Below are 14,645 nucleotides of genomic sequence, written 5' to 3'. Positions count from 1 at the left end.
ATTTCCTCTGCCCACAGAGTGCCCACAGCCCAGCCTGTCCCGTGTCCTCGTCCCTGGAGCTGCCATGAACATGCCCCAGTCCCTGGGCAACCAGCCACTGCCCCCAGAGCCGCCATCCCTGGGGGCCTCTGCGGAGGGGCCTGGGGCCACATCCCCACCAGAGCACTGCTGGCCAGTGCGCCCAACACTGCGCAATGAGCTGGACACCTTCTCCGTCCACTTCTACATCTTCTTTGGCCCCAGCGTGGCCCTACCGCCTGAACGCCCTGCAGTGTTTGCCCTGAGGCTGCTACCAGTGCTGGACAGCGGAGGTGTCCTCAGCTTGGAGCTCCAGCTCAATGTGGTACTCTTGGTGGAAAGTGGGGAGGTTGCCCTGGAGGGGAACTTGAAGGAGAAGATGTCAGGGGTGTGCGGGTTCTTACCTCCTTCTGGAAGCACATCTGGGTCGCTTTTGGCCCACTTTGTGATTAGGGACAATGTCTCAGCCCAAGTCTGATCAACAAACATTGCCCTGAGTGTTGCCTCTCTATGCTACGGTTAGGCTAGGTTAGCCAATCCAACTCAGAGTGGGCTCAGTTATCCATTTTATAGGCTAACCTTCTACCTCTTAAGGGCCTCTATGGCAAGTGTCCATGTTCTTGCATATCTCCTGTGATAGGGAGTTCACTCCCTCTGAAGGTCGTAGAGTCCATATTTAGACAGCTCTGATTGCTAAAGGCAGTCCTGACAGTCCATGGAAATCTGCCTCCATAATTTCTACCCACCAATCTTTGTTTTGCCCCAGAAGCTACATCCAGTAAATCTATCTCTGTCCTTCTCTTTTTTTAAGTTAATAGACTTGATTTTTCAGAGCAATTTTAAGCTTACAGAGAAATTGGACAGAAAATACAAGGAGTTCCCATATTCCCTCTTCCGCTGCACAGTTCTCCCTCTTATTTTACATCTCATATTGGTGTGGTACGGTTGTTATATTCCTATCCTGTTTGACAGCCCTGCAGATGCCCCTCATCTCCCCCAAGCTGAACAAATTCAGCATCTTAGACCTCCCCCCATCCTCTGCCCTCTCCTCTGGTCATAGTAGCTCTGAGATAAGTGATACAAGGGGGTCTGATCAGGGTGGCAGGCAGTGTTTCTGCAGCCTGAGGTCAAGTTCCCCCTTTGAGCTGCCACATCACCCCACAGGATCATCTGGGGCTGTGGCGAACTAAGATTTCTGGGTCTTTCTTTTTTCTTTTTCTTCAAACCAGTTGGTATGCATTTACTTTTTTATTATAAAAATAATAGGATCACATGTAAAAGCTTTGGAAAATCGAAGACCTAAAACTGTGTGTCTTTTCGTTTTTTTTTTTTTTTTTCTTTTTGCATTAGTCTCTGTGTTGATCTACTTGTAACTAAGGGACACATAGGATTTTGTGCCCTGAGCCTGGTTCATGTGAAATGCAGCCAATTCCCACCTCACATTTTTGCAGTGAGCTGTTTAATTTGAATGAAAGAATTTAAGTCCATCTTTGAGCCACTGCCTAATACTAGTTCGGGCTTTGAGTCTTCCTTGCTTTATGTAATTCACACACTTGAAAAGCCAGCCTTCTGTAACTCTTAGTAATTATTTTTAGCATTAATTAACAGTGGGCTTAGGGCAGAACCATTAGTGACTGTCTTGGGCTGGCATTGATCCAGTAATTTATGTACTGTTACCCCAGCCAGCAATTCTTTTAACTCTACTATTCCCCAGTTCTGGAGGGCAGGCCCATTTTCCTATCAGCCATCCTGAGACTAGGTTTGTGGCTAGATGTGGTCTTTTAGAGGACGTACGGCTCAGAACTTTTCAAGTCTTCCTGCTGGTCAGGACAGAGCAGATTCTTCTTCTTTTTTTTTTTTTTTTTAAAGATTTCATTTATTCATTCATGATAGACATAGAGAGAGAGAGAGGCAGAGACACAGGCAGAGGGAGAAGCAGGCTCCATGCAGGGAGCCCAACGTGGGACTCGATCCCGGGACTCCAGGATCACACCCTGGGCCAAAGGCAGGTGCCAAACTGCTGAGCTACCCAGGGATCCCCGACAGAGCAGATTCTTAAACACAAAAATGATTCTTATTTTCACAATTAAATTCTCTGTGGCTCTTATTGCCTTTGGGCTGTCAGTGAGGTCTTGATTTGACATTGTAACTAAAGAGCCTGTTTCAGAGACCAGTACCACCCATACTTGTTTTTCCTCAGTATCTTAAGAGTAGAGGCCCAACCCCCCTGTAACCTTTCACCTTGTCCCGTTCTAAATTTATCTGCTTATATTACATCCATTTGCATGCCATGACATTTGTTATATACCCCAAACAGCCCACTATATTTATTCTGAAAAACATATTGGTTCATCTACTCTGATTTTTCCCTCTGAGTATTTTGATTTTTTTCCCCCCAGGACAAAGTAGTGAAAATACTTTTTTTTTTTTTATTGGAGTTCGATTTGCCAACATATAGTATAACACCCAGTGCTCATCCCGTCAAGTGCCCCCCTCAGTGCCCATCACCCAGTCACCCCATCCCCCCACTCACCTCCCCTTCCACAATCCCTTGTTCGTTTCCCAGAGTTAGGAGTCTCTCTCTCTCTCTCTCTCTCTCTCTCTTTTAGATTTATTTATTTATGATAGAGAGAGAGAGAGAGAGAGAGAGGCAGAGACACAGGGAGAGGGAGAAGCAGGCTCCATGCCAGGAGCCCGACGTGGGACTCGATCCCAGGACTCCAGGATCGCGCCCCGGGCCAAAGGCAGGCGCCAAACCGCTGAGCCACCCAGGGATCCCCGAATTAGGAGTCTCTCATGTTCTGTCTCCCTCTCTGATATTTCCCACTCATTTTCTCTCCTTTCCCCTATAATCCCTTTCACTATTTTTTATATTCCCTGTATGAATGAGACCATATAATGTTTGTCTTCTCCGATTGACCTACTTTGCTCAGCATAATACCCTCCAATTCCATCCACATTGAAGCAAATGGTGGGTATTCGTCGTTTCTAATGGCTGAGTAATATTTCATTGTATATATAGACCACATCTTCTTTATCCATTCTTTTTTTAAAATTTTTTATCCATTCATCTTTCAGTAGACACAGAGGCTCCTTCCACAGTTTGGCTATTGTGGACATTGCTGCTATAAACATTGGGGTGCAGGTGTCTTGGCTTTTCACTGCATCTGTATCTTTGCGGTAAATCCCCAGCAGTGCAAGTGCTGGGTCGTAGGGTAGCTCTATTTTTAACTCTTTGAGGAACCTCCACACAGTTTTCCAGAGTGGCTATCCCAGTTCACATTCCCACCAACAGTGCAGGAGGGTTCCCCTTTCTCCACATCCTCTCCAACATTTGTTGTTTCCTGTCTTGTTAATTTTCCCCATTCTCACTGGTGTGAGGTGGTATCTCATTGTGGTTTTGATTTGTATTTCCATGATGGCCAGTGATGCAGAGCATTTTCTCATGTGCTTGTTGGCCATGTGTATGTCTTCTTTGGTGAAATTTTTGTTCATGTCTTTTGCCCATTTCATGATTGGATTGGCTGATTTGTTTCTTTGCTGTTGAGTTTAATAAGTTCTTTATAGATCTTGGGTACTAGCCCTTTATCTGATATGTTATTTGCAAATATCTTCTCCCATTCTGTAAGTTGTCTTTTAGTTTTGTTGACTGTTTCTTGTGCTGTGCAGAAACTTTTTATCTTGATTACGTCCAATAATTCATTTTTGCTTTTGTTTCCCTTGCCTTCATAGATGTATCTTGCAAGAAGTTGCTGTGGCCAAGTTCAAAAGGGTGTTGCCTGTGTTCTCCTCTAGGATTTTGATGGATTCTTGTCTGACATTTAGATCTTTCATCCATTTTTAGTGTATCTTTGTGTATGGTGTAAGAGAATGGTCTAGTTTCATTCTTCTGCATGTGGCTGTCCAATTTTCCCAGCGCCATTTATTGAAGAGACTTTCCTTTTTCCAGTGGATAGTCTTTCCTGCTTTGTCAAAGATTAGTTGACCATAGAGTTGAGGGCCCATTTCTGGGTTCTCTATTCTGTTCCATTGATCTATGCGTCTGTTTTTGTGCCAGTACCACACTGTCTTGATGATCACAGCTTTGTAGTACAACTTGAAATCCGGCATTATGATGCCCCCGGCTCTGGTTTTCTTTTTCAATATTCCCCTGGCTATTTGGGGTCTTTTCTGATTCCACACAAATCTTAAGATGATTTGTTCCAACTCTCTGAAGAAAGTCCATGGTATTTTGATAGGGATTGCATTGAACGTGTAAATTTCCCTGGGTAGCATAGACATTTTCACAATATTAATTCTTCCAATCCATGAGCATGCAACGTTTTTCCATCTCTTTGTGTCTTCCTCAATTTCTTTCAGAAGTGTTCTGTAGTTTTTAGGGTAGAGATCCTTTACCTCTTTGGTTAGGTTTATTCCTAGGTATCTTATGCTTTTGGGTGGAATTGTAAATAAGATTGACTCCTTAATTTCTCTTTCTTCAGTCTCATTGTTAGTGTATAGAAATGCCACTGATTTCTTGGCATTTTGTATCTTGCCACATGGCCGAATTGCTGTATGAGTTCTAGTAATCTTGGGGTGGAGTCTTTGGGTTTTCTATGTACAGTAGCATGTCTTCTGCGAAGAGGGAGAGTTTGACTTCTTCTTTACCAATTTGAATACCTCTTATTTCTTTTTGTTGTCTGTATTTTGATTTTTTCTCTTGGAATCAAGGTCTGAACATTTGTATCAGAGAACTGCATACCTGGAGGACATTTTTTTTCCTTTGGCTTCCCACTAGAATGACTTTTATGGAATAATGCTTTGGTATATTACCCAGGTTTGCATTGAGGGAAGTTATAAGCAAGTTGTATGAAATTCACTCTGTGGTTAAGGACAGGATGCATGACAGAACACAGAGCTGCTTTGATGAGAATTTTCCAGAGAACCACCCCTTTAGATGCTGTGCTTTTCCTGAGACTCTAATTAAATTTATCTTATGGACTCATAAGATAAAATCTGGTAACTCATTATGTTTCCTTTTTTGCTGTGGTTGCTTGGAAGTCAGCATCAAATATATGCCTCACATATATCTAGGGAAGGACTTTATTTTTCTATCTTGATTTTTAAATTTCCCTCATGCATTTATTTTATTCTATCATACACATTTAATAAGCTACCTTAACTCCTTGAATGAGGTGAGCTTATAGCATTCCATTACTTTTATTCTTGTAGACACCCCTTACATTTACTTCTGTGGATATCTGGTTTCTTTAAATCCCAGACAGGTTGCTACATTAACCCCCCAGGCATTCTGTTACCTTCAATACCTAGGATCATTTCACCTGAGGAAGAGTACATTTCTTTACACTCCTCCTGCCTTCAGACCCAAGTGAAAATGATTGAAAAGCTTAGTTTTCTTTGTTCACAACTAGTTTCTACATCCAGCAACAGCCCCCCTCCCACTCCTTCCAGTAAGCTAGATTGGGCTGAAAGGGTGTTCTCTTGTCTGGACAGAGTTTAAACAATTCTGCTCAAAGACAATATTTAGAACTGGGCCTTGCCTTCTCATCAGTCTTTGAAATATCTCTGCTGTGGAGGATCTGGTGTTCTCCAGTTTTTCTAAGAATGGAGATGAGAGAGGGAGAAAGAGAGAAAGAGAAAGAGGGAGAGAGAGAAAAGTGTGCTTTGGAGTGGAGAGTATTTGCAGGAATGGGATATCCGGTGAGCTCCCAGAGGGGTTTCTGGAGAGGGGTTAACCGGTGTAGAAGTCTGGGGGGCCCCTGGTGGGGGTGGTGCCAGGGCCTGGAGGGTGTGACAGCCTCATCTTCATACCTGCCCTCCCCAGAGCTCCCTGCTCCAGGAAAATGTGACAGTGTTTGGATGCCTGACTCACGAGGTGCCCTTGAGCCTGGGGGATGCAGCAGTGACCTGTTCTAAAGGTGGGAGTGAGGAATGGGGGAAGCAGCCTGGGGCTGGGGGTATTGGGGGATTATATGGAGGAAGGATGGGCTGGGGAAGTGGGGTCAGGTGGGTGAAGGTTCTTTAGGTCTTGACCCCACACTGATCCTCCCCTCTCTCACTGATAACCCCTCTTCTCCCTTCTCCCCTAAGAGTCCCTGGCTGGCTTCCTCCTTTCCGTCAGTGCCACTTCCAGAGTGGCCAGGCTGCGAATCCCTTTCCCACAGACTGGGACCTGGTTCCTGACCCTGCGCTCCCTGTGTGGGGTGGGGCCTCGGTGAGCGGGATGGGGGTGGGTGGCGCGGTGGTGCAGGGCAGACCGGGACACAGATATAGGGCCTGAGCCCCAGCTGACAGCCCGGTGTGTGCGCAGGTACGTGCGGTGCCGGAACGCCACGGCAGAGGTGCGGCTGCGCACTTTCCTGTCCCCTTGCGTGGACGACTGCGGGCCCTACGGCCAGTGCAAGCTGCTGCGCACGCACAACTACCTGTACGCTGCCTGCGAGTGCAAGGCCGGTGAGCGGGCTGGGCAGGCGAGGGAGCCTGGTAGGCTTTAAGAGTTGGAGGGGGCGGCCTGGATGGGTGGTGGCTTTTTTAATTGAGGATGGGTTTGGAGAGACTGGGAGGGCGGAGCCAGGGTGAGACCACCCTTCACTGGCCGTGGTGTAGGGCCTGGCACGAGGCCACCAGCAGGAGTGGGGAACCTGTGGCTGCCTTGGGCCCTCTTCCACCTTGTGCCCTCCCCACTCGCAGGGTGGAGGGGTTGGGGCTGCACCGACAGTGCAGATGCGCTCACCTACGGATTCCAGCTACTGTCCACGTTACTGCTCTGCTTGAGCAACCTCATGTTTTTACCACCCGTGGTCCTGGCCATTCGAAGCCGATATGTGCTGGAAGCTGCTGTCTACACCTTCACCATGTTCTTCTCCACGGTATGTGGTGCATCTCTGTCTTCATTGAGTCCTTATTCATGGTGATGGGTGAGGATCTGCATTTCCACCGTGTTTTCCATGGGTTTGGGGATGTCTACACCTTCATTATATGAGGATGTCTCCTCTTCACAGTGTCTTCCACAGCAGTGTTGCGGCATGGTGCACTAGGATATGGTAATTTTTTCAAGGCACATCAGGATAAATGAACAAGGCTTTTTGTAACTTGAAATAACCAATAGCCACTAGAAATAGTGTGTGGTCTCCAGCTGTCCATGGGGACCTTTACCATAATACACTTGGCTATTCTACAGTATGGAATGGTGTCTGCAGCTTCACCTTTTCTCTTCCGTATGGTGACAAGAGATCTGCACTTTCTCCCATGTCTCTACATGGAGTCTTCACTTTCATCTCTCATGATATGAGGGCTAGCTATGCTGTGCTCGTGGTCTTCATTGCACTGGACACTTTTATATCTTTAGCTTGTTCTTTCGTATGGTGTGAAAAGGTACTCCCCATTCAGTCACCATGGCCTGCTTGATTTCTCATGGGAACTTTTTGAAGACAGAGGATCTCTATAACTGGGTAATTTATAGAACATTCTGGCTCTTGGGATCCTAAGAAATTATGTAGACTCAGGTATGTCCTGAGACGTCATGGGAAGTGGCAGTGTGATATAAAATTCCAGTTCAAAGGAACATGTTTTGATGAAGATTTAATAGTTTTAAATCCTTCCCCTCCCATTACAGAATGTCCACAGTCCCCTGTCTGTGTTTTTGCACTCCTCCATAATCAGAAAAGTTCATCTTACCAGAAAACATCATAAATAGTATAAGGAAAAGGTAGAGGAGTGAGTCTGTTAATGAGATTTAGCCTCCATGTAGACTTTCACCCTGAGATATTTTATCTAGGAATCTTTTCAGCTCATCTTTGGGCTCTTGGCATCTTGTGACATACAGTGCCTTTCTGTGAGCACTGCAAAAATCTCAGATGGATTCAGACTTTCCTCATGTCTTGGTGACAAGAATATCACAGAAACCAATATGTGCTTCCCTTTTGTTCAGCATTAATAGATCAGACATATGTCCAAATTACAAAAGCCCTACTTATCATTTAGCAGGAAGGTAGGGGGTGAATGTTCTGAAACTGAGGGGCATGTGGTAGGGTCCTCAAGGATGAGCATGCACAGGTGAGGAAGTGGAGGCTATAACTATGCTGTGTAGAGAGACCTTCTCCTCTTCAGCTGGGTGAGAAGAGCACACTCCCAATTTTGCTTGGCTGCCCCCCTTTTTAGAACTGCTCTGACAGTGCCTCATTCTATTTTTATAGTAGACACTGTTTCTCATTCTCTCTCTCTCTCTTTTTAACTGCCAGATGCCCTTTATACTGTTGCTCACCAAATCCTCTAGCAACAGCTGTTCCACCAGCCCACTCTTGGCTGCATGCAGATCTAATTGGATTCACAATCAGTAACAGTAGCTAAGTGTATCAGGAGCCTGGAAGATGTGGGGAGAGTGTGTTCATTCTCCTGTACTTTGCTCAAGCATCCCGGTGTTGGCTCCAGAGTGTTTAGTACTAGATGACTCCTTATATTCTGGATACAATGGCAAATTGTCCTTGAAAGAAAAGACCTTTTCTCCCCATTGGAACACCAGGGGAGCCTGCAGTGACTGACATCACATACAGAGCTTCCACTTTCTTAAATAGGATAATGAGCAGAGTGCCTGGCTGGCTCAGTCAGTAGAGCAGGTGACCCCCAATCTCGGGCTTGTGAGTTCAAGCCCATGTTAGGTGTGGGGCTTATTTAAAAAAGAAAAAAAATAGGATAATATGCAAAAGATCAAGGAAAAGATACTGACTCAACCGTGTTGCCTGAAGTCTTGCTCTAACTCCTCTTCTTTTCCCATATGGGCCAAAATGTACAGCTGCTGGTCATCCAGTTTTCCTGGGCAGGTTCCCCATTACTTTTCCTTACCCATTCTTTATTTAGTTTAGACTTATTTCATTCCTCAACAGTCTACTTTTAAGGACCCACTGGTTATATTGCAGATAACAGTACCAGGACATACAAGATTGTCTTCTTCCCTGTCTTCAAAGCCAGGAGAGTTTACACCTGGGAGTAGGACATTGATTCCTATCCAGGGCATGGGGGGTAGGTTTGTTCTTCAGGAGTATAAAGTGTAAATGTGTAAAATATTTAAAAAGCAACATATGTTATATAATATGTAAGATATGTTAACAGAAAAACAGATCACAAATCCAGCACTTGATTTTGTGTATAGCCAGATCAATTCAGATAATGGAAACAGCATAACATCTGGTGTGTCAACACTGCTAATCAAGTCCTCACAGTACCACTAGAGTAATAGATAGGTACTTATATCATCATCATCCCTTTATGCAGATGAGGACAATTTAAGTACCTTGAGGTGTAACATGAGTGGTAGAAGCAGAATTCTCACTCAGTCTGACTCTAGATTTCCTACATGCAATCATTGAGCTATATTGTATAACAAATACAAGAAGTCATCGAGGGAAATACAGCAAACATTGCAGTTGTACAGCTCTAACCCATGCAGTTCAAGCTGTGAATCTTTCCCAGTGCTAGTTGAATTCTTCTAATCTGTTCCCCAAAGAGCTGACCTGAGGCCCCTAGGGCCTTCCTTGCTGATTGTGGACATCTTGGTTACAAGCCTGCCTTATCATACCTCTTCTGTTCCTCATACCTTGGAAGTAATTCTTAGTGGCTCTTGGCAAAATCCCATGACTTTTTCCAAGAGGAAAAGGAGGCAGAAAATAAAAGAATAGCAGTAAGTTCCATTATATCCTAAGTGCAAATATTCCAGTCACTGCATGGAGTGAATGTATTTGCATTTCCAGTTCTGTAGTGCCTGGATACTCCATTTTGAAGCATTAGATGAACTATATAGTTATGTTATAAAAAACATAAAATCTCACAGAAAAAAATTTAGGTTAATTTTCAAAAATTACCTCACAAATGTCCAACGCTGAAGGGGGTGTCAAATTAGATGAGAATTATATTAACAGAAGCCAGTTTGTAATCTAAATTTCTTTTCTTAAATTTCTCAATCTTTCCGTGTTATTTCCGTGACTTTTTTTTATTGCCGTCGACAAAGGAAAATTATATATATATGAAAATGTAAAAATTAGCCTGTAATTTCAGTGAATCAAGAATACTGCAAGTGGATCAACAATACTGCAAGTCTCCTTCCTTCCTTCCTTCCTTCCTTCCTTCCTTCCTTCCTTCCATCCTTCTTTCCTGGAGGAAAGTTTATTAGTGTAGGGATATTCTCTCATGAACATACATGGCATAAAATATAAGATGACTAAAGCTTACTGAGCACAAACTGCACCAAACATTTAGGACAGTATTCCAGACTTACACAATAGAGTCTCCCAGGCGATACCATAACTAAGCCTTCAGTAGGCCATTCTAGTGTTTTGTTCAGCTGGTTGTTCCTGGGTAATAGATAATACATTTATACCAGTGAATTCTATAGTGATGAATGATTCACTTTGTTTACTATAAATTGTATCTCCTGGTTAAAGATGGTAATAAGTGGGGCACCATGGCAATGAACTGTGGATTCTACTCCATGAAGAATAAGGCAAGTGGAAGCACTGCAGGTAGAGGGAACAAATATATATCCAGAATATATGATGACAAGATGCTATCTTCTCAAGGTTGAGGAGTTTCAGTGAAGTAAGCTGACACAGGTTGTGAGTTGGCTTCCCTAGTGAATTGTGCCCCATCAAGGGGTCAGTGATGGACTTTACCAATGTTGTTTTTAGACATTCAGCAGTAATCATAGATCAGGATTGGTGAAAGGTGCATCATCTTGTTCACTTCACACTGCAATTTTAATTTAACTCCTGTAGGTTTTCTACTACCTTAAAAGTCTCTCTGACTTTTTAGTATGCTTGGAGAATAATCAGTCATAGAATACTCATGTGATGATTTTTCCTCAAACCGCTCTACTCTGGAGACAGTCTCTCCATTAGCCACTACTCCTTTTTCATTGCAGAGAAATTCCTAGGAGAAAAATCAGCCTTCAATTAATTATTCTCTTATATGTGTCTTCGATATTAGGTGATTTAGCTTTGCTTTTCTTCAGGTATATATCTTGTCTTATCTGAGATGGAAGAATTTATTACAAGTCCCTCTTCCAGAAATGTTTGGGCATTTCCTTTTATATACTTGAAACTCAGGCAGATGGAGCAAGCTTGGTGAAGACTGAAATGTAAAATTAATGTTTTAGAATAAAATCCAAATCAGAAAATAGTATCGAATAATAATTTAGTAGCTATAGTACTTACATTTGGTCTTTGAGGTAGAGAATAATCAATACCCAATAGCTAAAATAGCAAAAGACCAAAATTTTGATTTGCTTAGAAACTAAATTAACTCCCAATTAATCAGCACATACAAGAGAAAGAAGGAATTGAAAAAAAAAATCAATCTTTTAGGTGTGTTCAGATACTAATTCTAATGCAGATGCAGACTCCCATGAAAAGTCTCTCAGATTTCCCAATAAGAGCTCACGCTCTCAATTTAATAATGTGTAAGAAGGAGCCATGTCGCTACACTTACAAACCATTTCAAAAGCTTGGAGTACTTAAAGCATGATCATTCCAAAGCAGCCCTTTCCTGAAGGGACAGCATTCTTTACCTCCAAAGCAAAGGGAAAGACAGAAGATACAGGGAGGTACCCAGAATAAGACTTGAAAATTTGACGCAATCAAACCCAAGGTTTCCCAATGCCAATTGATATCCCTGTTTTCTTTTTAATTTTTTTTCTTTTTCTAAACTCCTAGCTTCTCCCTGTTCTTACATTGTTCACCTTTTCCCCTTTATCAAAGTTACAAATTTTGTAATTTGAATGACTGGATGTCAACTTCAACAAGTTCCAAAGAAACGTAGCAATTTCATTCTCATCCTTTGTCTCTAGAGAACGTTTGAGTCTGTTTTCCCACTGTGTGGTTGGCAGCTCTGCTCGGGGCCTGGATTCTGCTACATTTCACAACAGACTTGGTTCAGTTTCCCACCTGCTTGCTTCTAAGGGGGATGCTGTTTGATTAAGGTTGGGGTGTCATGGTTTGTGATTTGAGTTCAGGATAGGATGCTCCTTTTTCCTGAACTCCTTTCCTGACCTCACCTCCACTGTCTCATTCTCAACTCTAATGCAGCCAAACAGGAGACCAGATCCGGTACTTCCATTTCTATTCTTCCCCAAAGTCACAGAGAATGTGGCTGCCAGAAGTAATTGACCTGTGATATTGTTCAGTGACCTGTTTCCTCAGCGGTGGGTTAGATTGCCCTGCTTTCCACCCACAGCCAAGGATATGCCCCAGGAGGTCCAGGTTGCCTGTTTCACTGAGGTCTGTAAGGCCACCTCTCTTTTAGACTCCTGAGCCCTTGTGACTTAGGGTTGCCTTTCAATAGAATGATGAAGAAATTGATCTAGGTTGAAAGTACCTAAAGGATCCTTTCCATCAGGGATCAGGCCACTTCCCAAGCCACCTTTGGGTGGTCCAACACTTAGCTTTCTTGCCCCAGCCTCAGTTCAGCCCGATGACTCCAGTCCAACCCTGGCAACTACACCAGCTGGTTTGTGCTATCAAGAGATGCCCTCAGAGCCATGGCTCCCAGAGGACCTAGGGTAACATGCAGGGGACAGGATCTTAGGAAACTTTTTTGATCCCATAAAATCTGCTAGTATGTCTCAAGATCAGCTCCAATTAGTAGATTTTTGTCAAGTTTATATAGGTCAAAGACCTTTTCCTTCCCATTATAGCATTTTAATTTTTTTCTTCCATCACTGTAACAATCTATTCTTCCAGACATGAAGAGGGGGCAGTGTCAAGTGATGGGGGGAATGAACATGCCACTATGATGTGTGTGGGAGGAGATTAGGAGGGTGAGGACAGGGTCAGGGCTGGCAGCTACGTATGGTTTGTGAGGCAGACTAGGCCTCCCTACCACATTCTTCTCAGGAGCAGGGAGTCAGGCATTTCTGGATTCTGCTCAGTCTGTGACCTCTAACCTCTGCTTTTCTGACAGCAGCACACCACCCTCGTGGCCTCTGTCTCCAGTTTCATGGATCTGGGCCATTGCCTCAAGTTCTCTCAATGCTTGTCATTTCTTCCTCCAGTTTTACCATGCTTGTGACCAGCCAGGCATTGTGGTTTTCTGCATCATGGACTACGATGTGCTGCAGTTCTGTGATTTCCTGGGCTCCTTAATGTCCGTGTGGGTCACTGTCATTGCCATGGCTCGTTTACAGCCTGTGGTTAAGCAGGTCAGTCCAGAGTGGGCCCTGGGGGACAACTGTAGGGCCAACTTGAAATTCACTCCCAATCTCTCCCTGGGGGCATTGCCAAGTACCTCTTGCCAACCTGGCCCAGCCCCTGGAGTCCTCTTTCTCCAGGTGCTGTATTTGCTGGGGGCTATGCTGCTGTCTATGGCTCTACAGCTTGACCGGCATGGACTCTGGAACCTGCTTGGACCCAGTCTCTTCGCCCTGGGGATCTTGGCCACGGCCTGGGTAAGGTTGGGAGGGCTTGGGGAGGGGGGTGGCCCAGCAAGACTTGGGTACAGGGTCCTGAGTATCTGGTCCCCAATTTAAGATGGGCTTGGACTCTGTCATCATCATTGTGCTATTCGTGATACCCACACCAGTCTTGGCAGGTGCCTTTAGATCTGAGCCAGGGCTCTGGGGAAGCCTGAGAATGACTAGTTCTGGCTTGGGTTCCAAGGCCTTGTATTCCTGAGTCCCACTTCTCTGCTTCCCCCAGACAGTACGCAGCGTCCGCCGCCGGCACTGCTACCCACCCACGTGGCGCCGCTGGCTTTTCTACCTGTGTCCAGGCAGCCTTATTGCAGGCAGTGCTGTCCTACTCTATGCATTTGTGGAGACTCGAGACAACTACTTCTACATTCACAGCATTTGGCATATGCTCATCGCTGGCAGTGTGGGCTTCTTGCTGCCCCCACGAGCTAAGACTGACCACCGGGTCCCATCTGGAGCCCGGGCCCGGGGCTGTGGTTACCAGCTGTGCATCAATGAGCAGGAGGAGCTGGGCCTTGTGGGCCCAGGAGGGGCCACTGTCAGCAGCATCTGTGCCAGCTGAGAGGGACTTTGGGCCTGGCCCTTGGGGAACATGAACCCTTCCTAGGGCCAGAGAGCCCTTTCTGGGAGTGTGGAACCTACCCAGGGATAAGAGACAGGTTGTATTTCTTGAGAACATGGAGTGTTTCTTAAAGACAAGGAGCTCTTCTACAGACCTGGAGTGCTTCCTGAAGGCCTGGAGTCTTCCAGCATCCATGGATCCTTCTTAAGGACTGGAGCCCGTGCAGGCCCCAAGAGCCCCTCAGGACCAAGAAGTCCCTCATAGGGGTGTGGAGTCCTTCCTAGGGATATGGAGCCCTCATAAGGACCTGGATTCCTTCCGAGGGAGACAAAGCCCTCTCAGGACATGGCATCATTCCTGAGGAAATGGAGTCTACCTTGGGGAAACTGAGTCTCCAGTTGATCTTCCCAGCAGCTCAGCAACTCTGGCCTCAGGCTTCCTTCCCAAGGCAGCGACTTGGCCATGCTGTGCCATGCTATGCTGGGAGGGGGATTACAGGACTGATGGGGCTGGGGCAGGAGTGACTGGTATTCTGAGTTGATGCAGGCGGAGTCTGGCGTGTCTCCAATGAAGTATTTGCTGGATCTCTGCTGCCTTTTTTCCTGGGGC

At 45.1% G+C, this 14,645-nt stretch overlaps 1 protein-coding gene across 16 annotated transcripts in view; it reads left to right on the top strand.

Moving 5' to 3' along the window:
- The window catches only part of TMEM8B (transmembrane protein 8B), a 28,442-nt gene extending 13,822 nt beyond the window's left edge, over positions 1-14,620 (top strand). For 8 of the 16 annotated variants that reach the window (XM_072727947.1, XM_072727946.1, XM_072727949.1 and 5 more), the window contains 8 exons: positions 18-343; positions 5,843-5,936; positions 6,109-6,232; positions 6,329-6,471; positions 6,709-6,887; positions 13,058-13,204; positions 13,334-13,450; positions 13,701-14,620. In XM_072727947.1, coding sequence (XP_072584048.1) covers positions 65-343; positions 5,843-5,936; positions 6,109-6,232; positions 6,329-6,471; positions 6,709-6,887; positions 13,058-13,204; positions 13,334-13,450; positions 13,701-14,036 — 1,419 coding nt within the window. In that variant the 5' untranslated portion in view covers positions 18-64 and the 3' untranslated portion in view covers positions 14,037-14,620. The remainder of the gene's footprint in view (positions 1-17; positions 344-5,842; positions 5,937-6,108; positions 6,233-6,328; positions 6,472-6,708; positions 6,888-13,057; positions 13,205-13,333; positions 13,451-13,700) is intronic. The other 8 variants (XM_072727943.1, XM_072727944.1, XM_072727942.1 and 5 more) reach the window with 1 other exon arrangement.
- Positions 14,621-14,645: the final 25 nt, after the last annotated feature.

This window comes from Vulpes vulpes, chromosome 12 (assembly GCF_048418805.1).
Source record: "Vulpes vulpes isolate BD-2025 chromosome 12, VulVul3, whole genome shotgun sequence".
NCBI classification, from domain to species: domain Eukaryota; kingdom Metazoa; phylum Chordata; class Mammalia; order Carnivora; family Canidae; genus Vulpes; species Vulpes vulpes.
The sequence above is the reverse complement of the archived record's forward strand: the minus strand, read 5'-3'. Positions and strand labels throughout refer to the sequence as shown.